General features: G+C 43.3%; 1 protein-coding gene across 1 annotated transcript; it reads left to right on the top strand.

The window, feature by feature from the left end:
• Positions 1 to 627: 627 nt before the first annotated feature.
• MYDGF (myeloid derived growth factor) lies at positions 628 to 21,656 on the top strand. Its single transcript, XM_077273209.1, has 6 exons — positions 628 to 917; positions 6,873 to 6,923; positions 14,676 to 14,737; positions 14,832 to 14,913; positions 17,763 to 17,817; positions 20,953 to 21,656. Exons 1-6 carry the CDS (start codon positions 786 to 788, stop codon positions 21,030 to 21,032), a joined length of 462 nt encoding a protein of 153 aa, XP_077129324.1. The 5' UTR covers positions 628 to 785; the 3' UTR covers positions 21,033 to 21,656.
• The last annotated feature ends 627 nt before the right edge of the window (positions 21,657 to 22,283 follow it).

The following is a 22,283-nucleotide window of genomic DNA, read 5'->3' as shown; positions in this document are numbered from 1 at the left end:
ATACATCTCCCTCTAGTGTCTGGCTCCTCACACTGCACCTCCCTATCTGCTGTCAGACTCTTCATACCACACATCTCCCTCTAGTGTCTGGCTCCTCACACTGCACCTCCCTATCTGCTGTCAGACTCTTCATACCACACATCTCCCTCTAGTGTCTGGCTTCTCACACTGCACCTCCCTATCTGCTGTCAGTATGTTTCTACCACACATCTCCCTCTAGTGTCTGGCTCCTCACACTGCACCTCCCTATCTGCTGTCAGACTCTTCATACCACACATCTCCCTCTAGTGTCTGGCTCCTCACACTGCACCTCCCTATCTGCTGTCAGACTCTTCATACCACACATCTCCCCCTAGTGTCTGGCTCCTCACACTGCACCTCCCTATCTGCTGTCAGTATGTTCCTACCATACATCTCCCTCTAGTGTCTGGCTCCTCACACTGCACCTCCCTATCTGCTGTCAGACTCTTCATACCATACATCTCCCTCTAGTGTCTGGCTCCTCACACTGCACCTCACTGTTTGCACACAATCTCCTCATGCAGCTTGTTCATGTACAGTCTCAGTCACGTGATCCGGTTCGGTCTGCCGCTCATTCGCCCCGCTGGACCACTGACATGAGACCACGCCCCCGAGCCGTAGCCATCACACTCCGGGATAACCTGTCCGGCTCTGAAGAGCTGCCCGGGTCTCGGTCACGTGACTGTCTTCCTCCGCCCACCTGCTGACGTTGCGCTCTGCTCTATCCCCACGTCACCTACAGTAGCAGAAGAAGCCGGGCGGCCATGGCGGCGGCGGTGCTCAGTGCGGTGCTCCTGCTGTGCCTTACTAATCACATCCGGGCTGAAGCCGGTGGGAACACGGAGGAGTTCGACGTGCAGCCGGGAGGCCTGGAGCACACGTATACGAAGCAGCTGGTCAGACATGTTCGGCTTCAGCTAGAGCCGCCTCATCTGCTGTTATGTCATGGCTTCTCATGGGGGTACAGCTCCTTGCAGGGATAGCTTAGGGTATGTTCACACATGCGGTTTATTCTGATTTAGCTGCGTTTTAGGCTGTGTGCACACATAGCAGATTTTTTGCGTTTTTTTCGTGGTTTTTCGCTATAAAAACGCTATAAAACCGCGAAAAACCGCTCCCATTAAGCATCCTATTTAATAGAATGCAATCTGCATTGTTTGTGCACATGCTGCGTTGTTTTCCTGAGCGGAATCGCATTCCAGAAAAAAACGCAGCATGTTCATTAAATTTGCGGAATCGCGGGGATTCCGCACACCTAGGAATGCATTGATCTGTTTACTTCCTGCAGGGGCTATGCCCACCATGTGGGAAGTAAGGAGATCATGTGCGGTTGGTACCCAGAGACTCTCCTCCACGGACTGGGCACCATATAATTGTTAAAAAAAAAAGAATTAAAAAATAGTGATATACTCACCTTCGATGGCCCCGGAGTCTTCCCGCCTCTCAGCGGTGCACGCGGCCGCTTCCGTTCCCAGGGATGCTGTGTGAAGGACCTGCGATGATGTCGCGATCACGTGACTGTGACGTCATCGCAGGTCCTGCACACAGCATCTATAGGAACGGACGCCGCTGAGATCGGCTGCCTTTGGAAGGTGAGAATAACCATTTTTTTAAATTATTTTTATTATTTTTAACATTCTATCTTTTACTATTGATGCGGCATAGGCTGGATCAATAGTAGAAAGTTGGTCACACTTGTCAAACACTATGTTTGATAAGTGTGACCAACCTGTCAATCAGTTTTCCAAGCGATGCTACAGATCGCTTGGAAAACGCTAGCATTGTGCAAGCTAATTATGCTTGCAGAATGCTAGTTTTTAGCAGGAATATGCATGCCAATTCCGCATGCGATATACCCGCAGAAATTCTGCGACGTGTGCACTTAGCCTTACAGTACCAGCTATGTGTATGAGATTTCAGAAATCTCCTGCGCACAGCTTGGGTTTTGTGTCATCAGTCCTCTGGGGTTTTTAGAATAGAGCATGTCACGTCAGTGGTTTTCACCCACTGAAGGCAATGGGTAATGGAAAAAATGCAGGTATCAGGTTTTGCTGAAACCTGATAGGGTAAGTTCACACTGAGCGTTTTTTCAATGCTAATTTTCCGCTGCTTTATCCATTACCAGCAGAGCCTACGAGATTTCAGAAATCACATGCACACACATTGTTTTTTAGTGTGTTCAGGATTTTGTGCTTTGCTGCGTTTTTTGGACACAGGGCATGTCACTTCTTTCAGTGTTTTTGCAGCGTTTTCCACCCATTGACTTGAATGGATGGTGAAAAAATGCTGCAAATACACAGGCTGACTTTTCTTGCAGCGTATTTGCTGCAGAAACGTCAAGGACAGCCGGATGCGACCTCAAAGTCAGCTCTGCTACATCTAGATGGCTGGCTGCATGATGCGTCCATACAGCCTGTCATCCAGCAGAGCGGACCCGAGCCCCATGCACTGGAATGGGGGGCCCGACATTACAGTGTTTGACTCGCTGTCATATGCACGACAACACGGCAATCACCGCTTCTGATCTGCGGGGAAATCGTCCCTGCCGGTCAGAGAGCCGCGGTTCCCACGCTGTCAGAAGTCAGCGGGAGCGCTCAGCTGTGATCGGGGGTATACAGTCTACCTCCGGTCACTGGTGTCAGCTAATGAGACAACTACTCCCATCATCTGACACCTGCTACCGCTAATAACAGCGAGAGCAGGAGTGGCTGATGGGAGTATTCATTAGCCGACTCCTGTGCTGTAAAAAAATAAAAAAACCTGCATGGGTTCCCCCTATTTTTGACAACCAGTCTTGCTAAAGCAGGCAGCTGGGGGCTGGTATTCTCAGGTTGGTAAAGAGCCATGGATATTGCCTCCCCCCCACACCAGCCTAAAAATAGCAGCCCGCAGCCACCAAGAAAAGGTACATCTATTAGATGCGCCCCACTCTTCACACTTGCCCTGTAGCGGTGGCAAGTGGGGTTCATATTTGTGGGGTTGATGTCACCTCTGTATTGTCCAATTACATCAAGCCCTTAGGTTAGTAATGGAGAAGTGTCAATAAGACGCCCCCATTACCAACACCATAGTCAGATTGTAAGAAAACACAGACACCCAGAATAAAGTCCTTTAATTGAAAGAATGACACAGACTCCTTTAATAATTTCAATTAAACCATACTTATGATCTCACCTAATTCCACCGAAGCCCTCGTTCTCAAGTGGGTATGAGCCCTTAGATTTTTTTTTTTTTTTTTTTGGGGGGGGAAACTAAACTTATCAGCATGCACAAGAGACAAATGAACATGGAAAAAAACGCAGCAAAAAAAAAGTTTTTTACTGCAGAGAAAAAAACACATTGTGTGAACATATCCTTAGAGCGAAGTAAACATTTAAGGGGTTTCAGGAGAGTGAGCCCCCAACTGTGTATAATGCTTACAGTTCGGCAGGCCCCACCCTCCCCAGGTCCAGCGCTGGCTCCCTGCTCTGGTTCGGCTGCAGCCGTGACTTCATGCCATCAGGGTATCGCTGCTGCAGCTGGTCACGTGTGCGCCGAGGGTGACGGCACACAGTACGGAGATCATTGATGTGACGTCACCATTGTGGTCAGAGGTCCAGTGCGGCAGTGATGGATGCAGAAAATGCGAGGACATGCTGAGTAGTTATTTTATGTATTTTGCCGTTTGGGGCTCAATATCATGGAAGTGAACAACTGATTTAAGATTGCACCTTTAAGGTCAAGTTCACACTATCAGTATTTGGTCAGTATTTTACCTCAGTATTTGTAAGCCAAAACCAGGAGTGGGTGATAACTGCAGAAGTGGTGCATATGTTTCTATTATACTTTTCCTCTATTTGTCCCACTCCTGGTTTTGGCTTACAAATACTGAGGTAAAATACTGACCAAATACTGCTAGTGTGACGGCAGCCTAATAGAAACATATGCACCACTTCTGCATTCATCACCCACACTTGGTTTTAACTTACCGGTACAAATCCTGAGGTAAAATACTGATAGTGTGAACACGGCTTAAATCTGGGATCAGCGTCTTATACCAGCCCCTCTCGCTGCACTGCCGTATCGGACACACTCTCATGTCAGGAAACCTCTCGCTTATTTCTCCAACTTTCTTGAAAAATGTCTCAGAATGTGTCATTAGAAGATATACTAATATTTATATCAGGGTTTTGTTATATGTAGGGTTTTTTGTTGTGTTTTTTTTTTTTGTGATATTTTTATTTTCCATATCACAATCAATATATATGTAAAATGATAACTCTTGCAAATGTTATCCTGGGCGCTGGGACTTTCTGTTGTACTGAAGGATCTATGGGAATAGCAGCAGTGTCTCCTGTGACATCCACTATTGTGATTGGTGGATCAGAGTTAACCCTTTCTGACTGATTATTCCAATTGTTGGGTCCACGTCTTTGATGCATCTTCATGAACGGAGCTTGCATCCTTGCTGGCTGGTGATGGCTGCTGCACAGCCATCATCTGCCTCTAGCTCAGTCCACCCTTTCCTGTTACCGCTGTCACAGATTAAAGGGGCTATTTCATTCATACAAGCTGGGCAGGCACTTTTCCACGCACTAATCGGCCCCCGCATGATGCCCCAATAGGTTACCGTGAAAGACGGGTACTGAGGGTCCCCTGTGTGTGCCATGATGGCACTTCTACAAAGACCAGCCTGTAGTTGACGTTCATAGGAGCACCTTTCCGGGGACATGACAGCTGATATATACAGCTCACATGTGCCCGCAACAACTGCAGGTGGAATTGCGATCGAACCGCCGTTATTTAACTAGTTAAACGCTGCTGTCAATCTCGGACGGTGGCATTTAACTCGCGCTTACAGGAAGCCCGTGTCTAAGTCAGCCCACCGGTGAGACTATTGAACGATGCAAAAAGTAAAAAAAAATAGCTATAACAGATGCAAACCGAAACAGAGGGGCTCTATTGATTATTGTGGGGTACTTCAGGTTTCTGTTATATCAACCTTTAGAACAGAAAAAAAGGCCAAAATAGTCAATAAAACAGTCTGAGCTGAGCACATGGGGCCTTATTCATCATTTATGGAGGTTTTGTTTGGTTGTTTTTTTTAAGTCACTTGTCTCTTGTGATATTTGACGTATTTGTGCCAAAATCTTCAAAAATGGTTTATGGATTTGCACAAAAGCAAAATGACTCTTTATTTTTGGTCATTAACCTTTCTCACGCTTTTTTTTTTTTTTTTTTTTTGAAAGTAAGATCACAAAGTTGCATGTTCAACTAAAATGTTGCAAAATATGCACAAAAATGTCTGCTACACACAGAATCATCCAGGGGGAGACAGAGATATATTTGAACAAAAAGTTAACAACTTGATGAATCAGGCGAAACCATACGAAAATGCCATCCCTGCCCGTAAGGGTGAGCATAAAAAAGAAAAATAAAGTGGCAGCACGCTTCCATTGAAAAAGAGGTACAAAAATACAAAGGATTTTAGGTACTGAATTTCAAAGCAGTCAGTATCTATCTAAAAAGTATATAATTATAAACCCCGTACGGCACATGTCGTGTTTCCTCCTTTGATGTGGGATCAGGCGCTGAGCCCACATCTTTCCCGGTACTTGTCAGCTGTTTTGAACAGCTGACATGTGCCTCTAACAGCCGCAGGTGGAATCGCGATCCACCCGCAGCTGTTAACCTGTTAAATGCTACTGTCAATCTCTGACAGCTGCGTTTAACTCCCGCCCTTCGGTGACCCCGTCATGTGATCGCAGATCACTGATGGGTTGGCATGACAACCAGAGGTCTCCAGCAGACCTCTATGGTTGTCATAGCAACTGAGCATTTCTGCTACACAAAGGTGATCTGATCATCGCCTGTGTGTAGCAGAGGCGATCAGGGTATGTCAGCTTTTAGTCAGCTTATTAGTCAATAATGGAGATTATTGAAGCATGCAAAAAGTGTGTATGTATGTATATATATTTCTCAAATTGCCCCACATCAGTCACCGGATCCGTTTTTTTTCAAAATTCGACGGATTGCGACTGATGGCAAAAAAACTGTTGTGTGAAAGGGGCCTTAGCCGGTCCCAGATCCTGAAAAATGGAGATGCTACGGGTCTCGGAAAATGACGCAATTTATTTATTTTTTTAACAAACTTTGGATTTTTTTTCCACCACTTAAATAAAAAAAATAACCTAGACATGTTAGGTGTCTATAAACTCGTAATGACCTGGAGAATCATAATGGCAGGTCAGTTTTAGCATTTATTGAACCTAGCAAAAGAAAAATCCAAACAACAATTGGGGAATTGCACTTTTTTGCAATTTCACCGAACTTGGAATTTTTGTCCCGTTTTCGTCCCCCAAAAACCAAGCCCAAACATATTGATGGAAAAATAAGTTAGTTCTCTGGGAAGGAGGAGAACGAAAAAGAGAAACGCTAAAACGAAAAAGGGCGCCATTATGAAGGGGGTTAATAAAACTAGATTTTATTTTTTACGCTGCTTTTTTTTGTCTCTTGCGTGTCTTGTAAATAAGGTCGCTTTTTGATACTTTTTTGGTATTTGGCTTTTACTAAACTTTGATACAGTCATGTACAAATGACATACGGTACTTTTTTTAGTGCACTGAGACTCCAGCCTAGACTGTAGGGGGGGTATGGTCCTTATCCAAGCAAACCACTGCCCCTAGTACACCCGACTGTGGTTGTATTTTACCCATCTGTGACGGCCCTTGGGGTCTTTACACAAAGCCAATCCATACCATAGACCTGTTGTGTTTTTAACTAAAGGTTTGTGCTGAAGAATAGGATTTTAATTTTTTTATGGTTGCTTTGCTTGTTTTTTAGGTTTATTAATTTATTTTGTTCCTCCATAGGGTGACTTCTCCTGCAGTTTTCATTACGCAGCCCAGGGAGGTACAAATGAGGTAAGAGAATGTACAAATGGGACTGTATTGATCTAATAAAATCCTTCAAGCGATTGTCTCAAGTTCTTAAAGGGTAAAATTCCAAAATGCTTGTAAAAGTGATCAACTTTGCAATTTACCTCTTTTTAAAAATCCCTTCCGTTCTCAAGAATGGGGGGAATTTTTTATTTTTAGAGCTTAATGGGGTTGTCCACTACTTGGACAAGCCCTTCTTAAACTCAATGTCTGTCGCCGATAAAATAATAAACCCATAAATCCCGTGCTGGCTCTGTTCCAGCGGGGTCAGCACTCGTGGTCCCGGGGCCCCCATGCAGTGTTGTCTCATGTGATGCTGGCGCCCAATCAGCACTGGCGTCACTGTCTACACCTTCGGACAAACTGAACATGGAGAGGAAGCCCTGGATGAGCTGCAGCCCAGACTTCCTTCCTCTTCATACTAAGGCGCCAACGTCACTTGTCACATCACCGCCCCGGGGCGGTGAGTTTCAGTCTTGGAGATGGCTCGGCAAAGGTCAGTGGCGCAACCATGCCTTTATTCTGGAGAAGACAATGTGAATCTTCCAATAGATTTTCTCATTTATGGGTAGTGAGGATTTAACATTTGCAATCCTGAGAATGAAGGAGCCGCAGAGCTCAGTATTGCTGCACACCCTCTCCCCTTCCCCCACTATTATTCCCTGCACAACTGTTTAGCTGGAGCCCACCTTCTTAGGTAAAACATAGAAGAGGGCGCAATGCTAAACCAGTTCTTTGAGACCCTTAATTCTCATGATTGGCGGGTGTTTCAGGGGTGTAATACCGATTTTATATATATATATATATATATATATATATATATATATATATATATATATATATATATATATATATATATATATATATACTCACCGGCCACTTTATTAGGTACACCTGTCCAACTTCTTGTTAACACTTAATTTCTAATCAGCCAATCACATGGCGGCAACTCAGTGCATTTAGGCATGTAGACATGGTCAAGACAATCTCCTGCAGTTCAAACCGAGCATCAGTATGGGGAAGAAAGGTGATTTGAGTGCCTTTGAACGTGGCATGGTTGTTGGTGCCAGAAGGGCTGGTCTGAGTATTTCAGAAACTGCTGATCTACTGGGATTTTCACGCACAACCATCTCTAGGGTTTACAGAGAATGGTCCGAAAAATAAAAAAAATCCAGTGAGCGGCAGTTCTGTGGGCGGAAATGCCTTGTTGATGCCAGAGGTCAGAGGAGAATGGGCAGACTGGTTCGAGCTGATAGAAAGGCAACAGTGACTCAAATCGCCACCCGTTACAACCAAGGTAGGCCTAAGAGCATCTCTGAACGCACAGTGCGTCGAACTTTGAGGCAGATGGGCTACAGCAGCAGAAGACCACACCGGGTACCACTCCTTTCAGCTAAGAACAGGAAACTGAGGCTACAATTTGTACAAGCTCATCGAAATTGGACAGTAGAAGATTGGAAAAACGTTGCTTGGTCTGATGAGTCTCGATTTCTGCTGCGACATTCGGATGGTAGGGTCAGAATTTGGCGTAAACAACATGAAAGCATGGATCCATCCTGCCTTGTATGGAGCATCTTTGGGATGTGCAGCCGACAAATCTGCGGCAACTGTGTGATGCCATCATGTCAATATGGACCAAAATCTCTGAGGAATGCTTCCAGCACCTTGTTGAATCTATGCCACGAAGAATTGAGGCAGTTCTGAAGGCAAAAGGGGGTCCAACCCGTTACTAGCATGGTGTACCTAATAAAGTGGCCGGTGAGTGTATATATATATAAAGTGATGACCTAGCCATAGAGGGATGGCATATGACTATAAGATAACACGAGCGTATAGCATGTCTCATTTTCATCCAGAAAACACTGCCTGTCATCCGTATGGCATGTGTATGCAATCCATACCATGCATAAGGCATTTGTCTTTATACATCAGCAGTGAATGAAATGTGCCACACCAAGTTGTTTCCTAAAGAGGCTGTCTGGTCTTGAACAACAAATCTGCAGTCACTCTCTTTCACCGCACTTGTAATTTGTTTCCCATTTTTGAGTACACTACATAGTAAAACCAATGGTGTCATTCAAAAGTACAACTCGTCCCGCAAAAAACAAGCCCTCACTTGGCCATATTGACGGAAAAATAAAGTTATGGCTCTGGGAAGACGGGGAGCGAAAAACAGAAAGTAAAAACTAAAAAGGGCAGGGTCACTAAGGTGTAAAACTAAAAAAGAAAATGTTTAGAAATATCACTTATTTTCCTATTCCTTAAAGAAACTTTTTGCTTTAAAAAAAAAAAAAAAATTTATACCGTATATGGTACTGCCATGTATGTAGAAGTCATTTAAAAAAATAAAATAACCAGCATTACGGTGTTCCCGTCACCCTTTTTCTCCCAATGAAGGAATGGAAAGTCATATGATGCCTGTGAACGATACTGCTTGTCCTGCAACAAAAAGCCCTCACCCAGAATAATCAACAGGAAAGTAAAAAAGTTCTGGGTCTTTTTATTTTTAAAAGCCTAACACTAAGGCCATGTGCACACGTTCAGTATTTTTTGCGTTTTTTTCGCGTTTTTTCGCTATAAAAACGTGATAAAAACGCGAAAAAAACACTAACATATGCCTCCTATTATTTACAGTGTATTCTGCATTTTTTGTGCAAATGTAGCCTTTTTTTCCGCGAAAAAATCGCATCGTGGAAAAAAAAGCAACATTTTCATTAAAATGCGGAATTGCGGGGATTCCGCACACCTAGGAGCCCATTGATCTACTTACTTCCCGCACGGGGCTGTGCACACCATGCGGGAAGTAAGCAGATTATATGCGGTTGGTACCCAGGGTGGAGGAGAGGAGACTCTCCTCCACGGACTGGGCACCATATAATTGGTCAAAAAAAAAGAATTAAAATAAAAAATAGTCCTATACTCACCTTCGATGCCCCCCGCAGTCTTCCCGCCTCTCCGGTGCATGCTGCCGCTTCGGTTTCTATAGCTGGTGTGCGGTGAAGGACCTGCGATGACGTCACGGTCTTGTGATTGGTCGCGAGACCGGTCATGTGACCGCTCACGTGACTGCGACATCATGGAAGGTCCTGAACCACACCGGCATCTATAGGAACGGACGCCGCTGAGGAGATCCGCTGTCTGCAGGTGAGTATAACCATTTTTTTAAATTTTTTTTATTATTTTTAAACATTCTATATTTTACTATAGATGCTGCATAGGCAGCATCTATAGTAAAAAGTTGGTCACACTTGTCAAACACTGTGTTTGACAAGTGTGACCAACCTGTCAGTCAGTTTTCCAAGCGATGCTACAGATCGCTTGGAAAACTTTAGCATTCTGCAAGCTAATTACGCTTGCAGAATGCTTAAAAAAAGCGAAAAAAAACGCAAAAAAAAAAATGCGGATTTCTTGCAGAAAATTTCCAGTTTTCTTCTGGAAATTTCTGCAATAAATCCGGACGTGTGCACATACCCTAAAATCTACAAATATGCTAAATTTATTCTTCATAAAACCTGTTTTAACTGCACCGTGAAAGAGAAACCTGTAGTAGGTGCCACAATGGAGTCCCTAAGATTGGGGTCTCCCGCCACGGCGCAAGGATCGTTTCTCTTTTCAGTGACTATTGGGGGTGTCCAGGATTGGGGAAAGATGGCTTTCAGGAACAGTGCCACCCCTAAACATGGATTTGTGTGTCGTTGCAACTTAGTGGAGGATTGCAATACTAGATACAACCCATGGTCATGGTGGCGCAGCCATAGTTGTCTGTTCTTGGATAGCGACATTGATTATCCAACCAAAGCTCCTTCTAATCTTTCCGAATCCTCCTAGCCCACTGTCAAAAAAGAAAGTTTGCTTGTCACATCTTCATCTTTCAACAGCGTTTCAGGAAGTAAAATAACTGTCCTCACTAAAACGGCACCAAAATTAAGAGTAGTAGTTGGGGCAGCAGATCCTTGTTCCCTACGAGGCATGCCACGTCCTATACTGGTGCTCGCCTCCCGAATGCAAGGGCTTGTGCTCATCACAGATGCCAGAAGCTCATAGTCTACAATTCATGGTTTCCTTAAGAATTTCCTTTGTGCCTTTGCACCATGGGATGGCTGTGACTGACGGCCGCCCTGTTCATGTCCAGACAGACCCCACCATGGCTACGTGATAGAAGGGTTATGGTGGCGCTTGGTGGCTGTGTTATACACTCACATCAGTGCACTGAACACTTCCCGTTGGGTTCTCTGGGCAGGTTTGGGAAATTAAGGATTTGTGCCGATGGGATGCAGTGGTGCTTTGTCAGTCAGGTGTATAATCTACCAGTGGCTGGAGATAATTCCTTTGTTAGATTCTTCAGACATCAACCGGGTTTTGGCTCTGGAGCCATCGTCTGTTGAGTATACAATACTGGGTTAACTACCGGTAGTGAGTTTTTTGTTTTTTTTGTGTATTATAAAATTTGAAAAGTTTACCACAATTGCATATACGGTAAGTTGATTTTTATTGTTTTTTTTTTTATGTATGTATGTATGTATGTATGTATGTATGTATGTATGTATGTATGTATGTATGTATGTATGTATGTATGTATGTATGTATGTATGTATGTATGTATGTATGTATGTATGTATGTATGTATGTATGTATGTATTTCCAATAATTTGTAATATAACATTACAATGAAATAGGACATTACTGGATGACATTTTTTATGTCAAAAGTCCTTGTGGTTAGTTGTTTCCTCCAGAAAGAGTTCTGTTTGTTGATACTTTTTGTTACAATTTGTATCATGCAAGTGTCAAGTTAATTGTAATTCATCTTTTGTCCATTAGGTGTCACTTCCCATCCAGCAGAGAATTGCTGCTTTCATTTCATTAAAACCTTACAGGCAGATGGTTTCCAGTTTGTACATCCAGAAAATGTTTCATCCATAAGTTCTCTTCTTTTTAGCAGTTTGAAATCTGTTTAATTTGTGGCAATTGACATTCTGGAAATTGGGTTAGGATGTTTTGGGTGAAAAAATGTTATATAGGTTATTGTGTTCGGGAGGGATTTTGTTGTTGTTGTGCTAGTATGGCTTTTAAGCCTCATTCACACATCGGTATTTAGTATTAGTGTTTGTATGCCAAAACCAGGAGTGGAACTTGCAGAGGAAAACTATAATGGAGACATCCAGTTTACTATGCAGGACTCCCTCCATCATGTCACTGGCTCTCTAGAAGCTCTGGCAGTTGCTTAGCATCACTTTAGCCGGCTGTATGCCTTCCTGCTTTCTCGTACACCGGATTCTAAAACTGGCCACCTGTCACCAGGTACTTGCTGTCCCAGAGCAGCACGATGTAGGGGAGCAGACCCTGCTTTCTTACTGGGAGCCGCAGTTTTGATTATAACTGTTTTACCTGCTACAGATCTGCTGGTTCTCTGATTGCAGGGATTGGTATAATTCTGCCTATACCAGCTTTGTGTACACTGTGCATAGGCAGAATCAGTGGTGTGGTGGGGTTATAAAGAGCTGATGAATATAGAAGGATTACATGGCAGCAGGTTTATTAGCCCTCTAGTGATCATCTTCTGCTGATAAAATGGTGATTTTTATAAAAATCTGCAGCAAGCAGCCCAGAAGGGATACATCGCTGGAATCAGGGTCTCTGTCTCCACATTACCTTTTTTTAAGGTACCTTCACACTGAACAACTTAACGATAACGATAGCGATCCGTGACGTTGCAGCGTCCTGGATAGCGATATCGTTGTGTTTGACACGCAGCAGCGATCAGGATCCCGCTGTGACATCGTTGGTCGGAGCTAGAAGGCCAGCACCTTATTTCGTCACTGGATCACCCGCTGACATCCCTGAATCGGTGTGTGTGACGCGGATTCAGCGATGTCTTCACTGGTAACCAGGGTAAACATCGGGTTACTAAGCGCAGGGCCGCGCTTAGTAACACGATATTTACCCTGGTTACCAGTGTAAATGTAAAAAACAAACAAACAGTACATACTTACATTCCGGTGTCTGTCGGGTCCCCCGGCGTCCGCTTCCCTGCACTGTCAGTGCCGGCCGTAAAGCAGAGCACAGCGGTGACGTCACCGCTCTGCTTTAGTGCCGGCGCTGACACAGTGCAGGGAAGCGGACGCCGGGGGACCCGACAGACACCGGAATGTAAGTATGTAGTGTTTGTTTTTTTTTACATTTACACTGGTAACCAGGGTAAACATCGGGTTACTAAGCGCAGCCCTGCGCTTAGTAACCCGATGTTTACCCTGGTTACCCGGGGACTTCGGCATCGTTGGTCGCTGGAGAGCGGTCTGTGTGACAGCTCTCCAGCGACCACACAACGACGACACAGCGACGCTGCAGCGATCGGCATCGTTGTCTGTATCGCTGCAGCGTCGCTTAATGTGACGGTACCTTTAGATTAGGTGGCAAAAACTTGATGACTGATTCATTCTTAACTAACAAAGTCGTCCCTATGATGGTGTACATGGTCTGCATAACAAGCCTTTAAAAACTCCACAAGGCATCCTGTTCTTTTGCTCCTTGGAGAGACTCTGCTACGTGTGTGGTTCTTATTTAACCCCTTAATGACCGCCGATACGCCTTTTAACAGCGGCATTTAAGGAGCCTTATTCCTCAGCTCCGCTTTTTAGTGGCACTGAGAAATAAGTGTATAGCACCCCCCAGCGTCAAAAAATCTCCGGGGTCTCGGCTACCAGGTGTATTTGAGACCCCAGAGAACATGATGCGGGTCGGTTTTTGCCGTCACCAGTCTTGTGACGATAAAAAAAAGTCTGATTTTCAATTCCTATCTCTCTCCTCTGAAATGATGTAGCACATCAGAGGAGAGAGAAAAAAAGTTTGGGTCTAAAGTAAATTTTTTGTGAAAAAAGTTAATTTTTTTTTCCTTCCACATTACTTTGGTTCTCGTGAAGCACCGGAAAGGTTAAAAAACTTGAATGCGGTTTTGAGCACCATGAGGGGCGCAGTTTTTAGAATGGTGTCACTTTTGGCTATTTTCTGTTATATTAACATCCAAAGTCACTTCAAATGTGATGTGGTCCCTAAAAAAAAAAAATAAAAAAAATAAAATGGTTTTGTAAATTTTGTTGAAAAAATGAGAAATTGCTGGTCAGCTGTTAACCCTTATAACGTCCTAACAAAAAAAATATTGGTTCCAAAATTGCGCTGATGAAGTACATGTAGGAAATGTAATTTATTAAGTATTTTGTGTGACATATCTCTGTGATTAAAGGGTACAAAAATTAAGTTTGAAAATTACAAAATTGTATACTTTTTTGCCAAATTTTTATTTTTTTCACAAATAAACATTAAGTCATATCAAAGAAATGTTACGACTATCATGAATTACAATGTCATGAGTAAAACCTCAGCATCACTGGGATCCATGGAAGCGTTCCAGAGTTATAACCTCATAAAGTGACAGTGGTCAGAATTGTAAAAATTGGCCTGGTCACTGAGGGGTGAAATAACCATAGCTTTTTCAATGCCATATTTACTAGTGGTGTTATCGGAGCATGACATGCGGTTGTTTGACAGCCACAACATATACACGTATTGCCTAACACACGGGTAATCTCTGCATGTGTTTCGGCTGTGGAACAGCCGCGGGGACTTGAGTATTAGAGCACGCCGTAGATACTGTTAGCACTCGAGCATGATAACACCTTATCCGCTCGCCCATCACTAATATTTCCCCTAATACTCATTGTCCTGCTTTGCTTTTTTACAGAAATGGCATATGAGTGTTGGAGTAGATGAGGAGAGCAGATATTTCTCTTGCTCGATATGGCGGTAAAGTATCATAGCCTCAACCCTTTCTTTTAGCCCTCAGCTAGGTTTTTTTTCTTTTCATACTAATGATTTAATTTCTATTTTATCTTGGTAGACCGCTGGGAACATCTTATTTGTTTTTCATGAAGTTCAAAGTTGAGGTGTCGGGAGGGAATATCGAATTCTTTGAAGCTTATGTAAGTGTAACATTATAAATTGTAAATATTAATCTCTTGGGACACAAAATTGTGTATCAAGCCTCCTAATGGTAGTGACCTATAGAATAAAATTACCATGTGTCTAAAGAAAACGGCATACTTATGAAAACACAACTTAAAACTTTCTTCAGAACACACATGTACTGAAAAAGAAAAGTCTTCTAATGGCCGTGTTGACTGAACAATAAATATGAACCACATTTGTTCATGGAACACAGAAGTAACAAAATAAGTATAATGCCAAGTCTTCAGAGCCCAAAACGTCTTCAGAGCTGCATCCTGACTGGGTGACCCCAATATAGGTCAAGGTCCTTGTGCGAGAAGCGCAGTAGCTTTTCTATATCCTTAAGGCCATATTTCACGGTCCGTATACAGCCTGCAATGCTCGGCGTGTCTCCCAACCCAACCTTACAACCTCATAGATGCATACAAGACATGAGAGCCCCATGGTCAGTCCAGGCATTGTGGGCCATAAACGGACTGTGAAATGCGCTCACGTGAAGCAAGAAGTAAATCAAAATAGTCACACTCATGTTCAGCGATCTTTCCATTTATAATCTGCCTGCAGCAGAGGGACCTGCATCTGTCAGACATTTATCATATACATGCATATACCAAAAGTGTCTGAGATGAAAATACCCGTCCTCTGTCCTCATATGCAGTCTAGCTGACTGCGCCTGTGCGGCCGCCCTGCCTGTGATTCCCAGCCCCGCAGTGACTTATGATTTATTCCCACTGCGGGGCTGGGATTCACAGGCAGGGCGGCCGCACAGGCGCAGTCAGCTAGACTGCATATGAGGACAGACGGGCAGCGCTCACTGCGCATACCCAAGGCAGGAGAAAAGAGCGCAGGCGCCGGCTCATTTCAAAACAGCGCTGAGGAGGCGGCGCCAAGAAGATGTGAGTGACGGCTGTGTGGCGTCTGCAGCAGGGGGGAAACGCCGGCCTCCAGGACTGAAGAAAGGTATTTAGGACAAACTACAAAACGGATTATTTCTGCAGTTACAGCACCAATAACTAAAAGAGCCACCTTGTCAGAAAGCAGCATTACTGCTCCACAAGGTGGCTCTTTTAGTTACAAACGCCTGGGGGGTGACAGGTTCCCTTTAACTGTATCAGCCAATACAGTTTAGGATAGTGTAGCTCCCCGTGGGCTCTTCAGGTCAGGGGCCAATGCCCCCCACCTTCCCTGTAGCTGTTGAATGATAAGTCACACCTTGGGGAAACGCCTTATAATGTTTTGCAGCTATGCTGATATTCATTCGTTTCACATATAGAAATGAAACATGAATTTTATAATTAAAGATGACTCGTGCTCAGATTTTTTTAAAGACCTGGCACATTGTAAAGTTTGACACTCTTGAATTTGTGCGAGAAAATAAAAGCCTCTGTTTTAATTTCATGTTTGTATTTAAAAGCTTGACCGAAGCAAAGCCTGTAGTGCACATGACCTCCCGAACATTAAAGATCAAGTGCAAAGTTGATACGTTTCACTTATATAAGCCTATGTCTACATGTACATGTCATCACATATACACCAGAACTAAACCTCCATGTTCTAGATATCAGTAAACATTGACTTAGTCAACGAATGGTGCTGGAGGCAGTCATGTGTGCGATGGCCTCTCCTGTTTCTCCCTGAGGAAAAAAAACCACACCTTTTTCCTCTTGTACATGTAAAAATCCGAGAGCACATATACTACCTGATTGGCAAGGGTGGTGGTAACTTCAATTAGTCAATTTCGTTCTCCATTATTTTGTGCTCACTGGAGGCTCTACAGGGGAAGAAGTAAAAGGAACCAGTAGTGTTTGATCTTTAGATGGTCGCTCAATCTCTGAAAATGGTGGATTCTGTTGAATTTTATCTAATGTATGTATGAGGACCTTTGTGATTAAGATAAAAAGGGAACCTATCACCTTGTACAATGCCATTAACTGGCATATATGGGGTTGATTTGCAAGTTAATCGCATTAGAAAGAGGTCTGGCCGCCATATTGAAGGTGCATCACCGATGTACAGCCGAGCAGGTTGTTAATCCATGGAGCATGCTTACTGCTGCCGCTCACAATTCTTCGAGCAGTGACTGTAACTGCTCCGGGCACACCTATATGACTCAAAGCTGCGGCACACCTATATGACTCAAAGCTGCGGCACACCTATATGACTTAAAGCTGCGGCACACCTATATGACTTAAAGCTGCGGCACACCTATATGACTTAAAGCTGGCGGCTCCTGGGAGGAATAAAGTTAATTTTCTCGGGGGGGGCCGTACAAATTCCTTCCTAATGCTGTTAACCTTATATCTTCCAGTTATCCGACGTAACAGATTTCTTTTAAGTGTTTCTAAGCTTTTAAAGAGTGTTGCTTCCTAAATCTTACAGCTATAGATTTTGTATGGTAAGAGTCTGGGGTTTCATAAGCTGACGATATCTAAGTTCTAGCACTTATTTAAACTCCTGAAGTATTTGGTATGTTCACATAAACAATTATGGGACAGTCACTTAGTTTGGGATAGTCAACCACTGGTGATAACATGCCTATTATTCTGAGACTAATATTGTTGATCCCATCCCACTCAGTTGAAAGGTTTACCCAAGGGAGCAAGAAATGTTGGTGAAGTAATTACTGAGGGGTCATTTCTGCCAGTAATTAGACGTTCATTACAATGGCTCCCTCCTGTACAATATGACCCCTCCAGAAAAGAGTATGATAGCTGGAGGCTTCTTCAGGTGGAAGTCCACTCAACACAACGTCTGATTTCAGTGTTTCAGCTGTACATCCTAGGTTTCATACCTTTACTTACCTTTACTGTATCTTATTTCTCAGTCTCAGGCAGACAAACCACTGAAAAAGTCAGAATATGTAATAAAGGACACAACTGGTAAGTCAGAGATGATTGTTACATGACATTTTATTACATAATGACAAGTAAAATATGATGTAAACCGTACTGATGGTAAGCTGTACTAGAGGGAGCAAGATAACATACATGGCTGTATGTCTAGTTAGTCCTCTCTGACCACTAGGCAAAATGACAGCACTTCAAAAGCTTCTTTCCCTTTTCCTCTGGTATTTACCCCTGGGATGTAAGGCACATTGTTTCTGAGGAAGATCACTGGACCCCATGTTTCATCCCCCAGATATATACCTTTGTATAAGTGTATTCAGGCACATTCATGTAATTAGAAGAATGGGATAGAATTTTCAGATCATATTTATTTATTGATCGGCTGACGGCTGGAATCTCCACTTAGTCCTTGTCCTCCATTTACTAATCGATCCAGTAGGAGATGATTAGAATGGAGGCAGTTCAGGTTTCTTCATATCTCCACTACTATTGCAATATTGAAATTAAAGCAAATCTGTCACTATTCACAGTACTATATATATTAATAAATCCATCTTAGACCTGATGAGGTAGGTGTAATTACTTTAAAGGGAACCTGACAGCTGATACATGTGTAAGACGCTGGCTGTATGATTTCAGCCATACATGTTTGACTCTGAAATAATGCAGCGTTTCAGAGAAAACCTAGTTTAATAGACAAGTCGGACTGGCAGGTTCCCAGTTCCCTCTCCCTCCCTGCTGCCAGTGGCTCACAGGTCTCTTCCCATACACACTCGCAGGGAGAGACCTGTCACTCAAGCGGAGCTGGCAGGGAGAAGCCACCGGGGAACTAAGCCGACTAGGATGTTTTCTCTGAAACAGACCCTTTCAGTCCTACATTTCATATCTCCCTTTATACAGCCAGTGCCGATGCCCAAGGATCAGGCAACATGCATCAGCTGTCAGGTTCCCTTTAAGAAATACATATTATTTATTACTTAAATTTAAGAGGGGACTGGATGCCTTTCTGGAAAAGTATAACGTTACAGGATATATATATATATATATATTTCCTTGATAGGGCGTTGATCCAGGGAACTAGTCTGATTGCCGTATGTGGAGTCGGGAAGGAATTTTTTTCCCCACGATGGAGCTTACTCTTACCACATGGTTTTTTTTTGCCTTCCTCTGGATCAACATGTCAGGGCATGTTAGGTTAGGCTATGGGTTGAACTAGATGGACTTAGTCTTCCTTAATAACTATGTTACTATAAGTTCTGTCAGAACTGAACTAAAAAAATGCTAATTTTAATATGATAAACCACATCAGAATGGTTGTATAGTCAGGGGATGGACATCACCCTCCTCAGGTCTGAGATGTATAGAATTAGTATGATAAAGATGTTCCTTAAACCCAGGACATTAAGGAGGTGGTCCACTACAGTGTACAATTTGCCCATCGATTTTAACCTTTTAAATAAGTATTTCTGTAAATCCCTTATGTTGCCGAATGTGCCTGTGAGTGGCACTATCGCTCAGTCCGCATCACGTGACCCCGGCTGCCACCGCTGCTGACTGACTGCGCTGTGGGCAATGTTTCACAGCCCAGTATCCAGCGCACTTGCAGCCAATGAAAGCAGAGGAGAGGGAAATCGCCCGCTGGATACTGGGCTGTGACATGCGGTGAAGCGCTGCCCGCAACCCAGTCAATCGGGGGTGGGTAAATCCAGGAAGTCCGGAAGTTGACATGACAGCGGCGGCTGCAGCCGGGGTCACATGATGGGGACTGAGCGATAGCGCCGCTCACAGGCACATATGGCAATTTAAGGTACTGTATTTACAGAAATACGTATTTAACAGGTGAAATCAATGGGTGAATTATACACTGTAGTGGAAACCTGTTTAACTTTCCATATATGATGTAGAGAAGTTCAGGGAGACTGCAACAGTCATAAGACAGAGAGGTAATTTTTAGGCTGTGTTCACATGCAACATTTTCGCAGTGTATTTTTTTTATCTGCCGAAAACCAGCGTTTTACACCTCCAGAAATCTCATGCACACGCTTTTCTTTTGTTTCTTGCTGAATGTGAGCACTGTAGCATAAATCTGCAGTATGTCAATTATTTTAGCGTTTGTTCACCGATCGAATTGGTGAATAAAACTAACTTTGTTTAAGATTATTGTACTTGTTTTTATTATGTATACCCCTCCTCACATGTAAAGCGCCATGGAATAAATGGCACTATAACAATAAATAATAATAATAAATAATAACTTTATTAAACAAGTAAGCCTGACAAAACACAAGTAATCTGCACCCAAAAAAGAAACCTCAAAAACCTAAAACAACCCATGTTTTGTATTTACTGATAAGAGAGCAGGTTTTGGTTGCAGAAAACCTGCTGGTTATGAACATGGCATTATAGAGGTACGACCCCACTAACTGGCCACCACTTGGCGGGGATGCAGGCAGGAGCTACACAAATGTAGTTCTCCACAAATTGGAGCATTGGTTTTTGAATGCTTGTTCAGGTCTCTGTTTTTGAAAAATAAAACTACTTTTCACTTTACAAACCATCGTGTGGTATGGAATACTGAAACATATTATCAGTGATCAGTAAAATTGATTTAAACAATAGGTCCTTTTCGGATGGCACATTGCATTTTTAAAGGGGCTGTCTGGTCCAAATGGAAAAGCGTGCGGTCAGTGACTGTGTGTGACTGACACTATGCGCTGCGGGGATTGGCTGGACTCTGAGCCGGGACCAGAGGATAGGAATGAGTTATACATACTCCTGGCCAGAGCCCGGGTGCAGCCTCGCGCCATACACTTACGGCCGTGCAGTGGGTGTGGCCAACTAGAGGGCACGGCCTCGCTCCATACAAGTGTGTGGAGCGAGGCCACACCCAGTAGACGGGCTCTGGCCAGGAGTATGTATAACGTTTACATACCCTCCGGTCCCGAATCCCCGCCGCGCACGAAGAGTGACTGACTGCAGACTAATCGATTTTAGACCGGACAACCCCTTTTAGAAACATGAACGAAAAACCAATGATTTGTAGTAAAATGGCATAGCTACCTAGTGTTTATGCACTATACCTGTGCCTACCCCCAAATCCACGCTAGCATACACCTGCCATAATGCACAGGTATGAAGGACTTGTAGCTCATTGTGGTTTCTTCTCAGTTTCAGATGTTCCTGGTTCCTTCTCATCGTCTCTTTCTAAGCTAACCATTATGGCTAGGTCACCTCATGCAGAATTGTGACGCAATCAGAGAAATCCTACGCTTTCTCCCCATGTTTGCAGAAGATGAGATTGCCATGTAAATACAAGAACACAACTGTTTTTTTTAGTTATATACTTTTTATTAAAGTTTACTGAAATTTTACATGAATTTATTCTGCATTTTTCTGGCTACCAACCTCACTTTTTTGTTTTTTTCCCATAAGCTACTGTAACATTAAAGGGGTGGTCCAGTGTTTTGAAGTCAGAGTGCGGACTTTTCCTCTAACTGCTGAATCGTGACAGTGTGCAGTGAGTTTCTCCTATACTTTGCAATGTTCAGTACGGACAGCACACAGATACCATCCGTGTGCTGTACTTATTTTTCACTGACACATAGACTTGTATCAGCCCTTATCTATGCTGCCAAAAAAAAGACATGTCTGCACAGACAAGTGGTTTGTGAAAAACATGGACATGTGAAGAGAAAAACGGGTGCAACACGGCTGTCTGAATGTTGCCGTACCTTGTATTCCCCAAAATTGTGACAGTGACCCATTGCACACTCACGATTCGACAGTCATATTGAGTAATTGCAGACTTCTTCTTACTGGATAACCCCTCTAGGTGAATATGAAAATATTATCAGCAAGTTCAGTGAATTGTATCTTTCTCCCCCCCCCCCCCCCCCCCCCCAATATGGACCTTGGAATAAAGTCTTGTATCCTTATTAACTGTATATGAGTTTTCTGGTGGTTGACAACTTTGATTACCACAGAAACTGGAATAGAAAAGTTCTACTGGTTCAAAATTTAAACTGGAATGAAAAATGAGAATGATTGTGTTAATTGGAAAAACTTGAAATAAACTTTTATATCGTTTTTGTATCTGTTTCCTACATTTTCCATTGCTCTATGCTTTATAAATTGATCATTTGGGTTTCCTAAAAAATGTACGTTTCTTTTAATCTTCAGGTCCTGGTATGGAGCCACTTACCATTTGGGTTGCATTAACTAGCTGATTATACAAAGCATATACTACTGTTCAAATGAGTAAAGCATTAAAGGGGTTGTCCAGCTTTGGCACAGGTCTGCAGTCACTCTGTGTGACTGCAGACTTGTGAATCCTTACAGAGCGCACAGTCAAAATTTCTGCTGCTGTTGACGAGACCAGGCAGTCGTGTAACAGCAAATATGTGATATGCATACTTCCCACCACGTTCCAACTAGCCTAGACGTGTGTGAGCTCTATCAAATCACTTGTATTGAGCCAGACCACACATCTAGCCAGAATG

The sequence above is a fragment of the Ranitomeya variabilis genome, chromosome 1 (genome assembly GCF_051348905.1).
Source record: "Ranitomeya variabilis isolate aRanVar5 chromosome 1, aRanVar5.hap1, whole genome shotgun sequence".
In the NCBI taxonomy this organism is placed as follows: domain Eukaryota; kingdom Metazoa; phylum Chordata; class Amphibia; order Anura; family Dendrobatidae; genus Ranitomeya; species Ranitomeya variabilis.
Note: the sequence above shows the minus strand (reverse complement) of the source record. Positions and strands in the feature narration are given on the sequence as shown.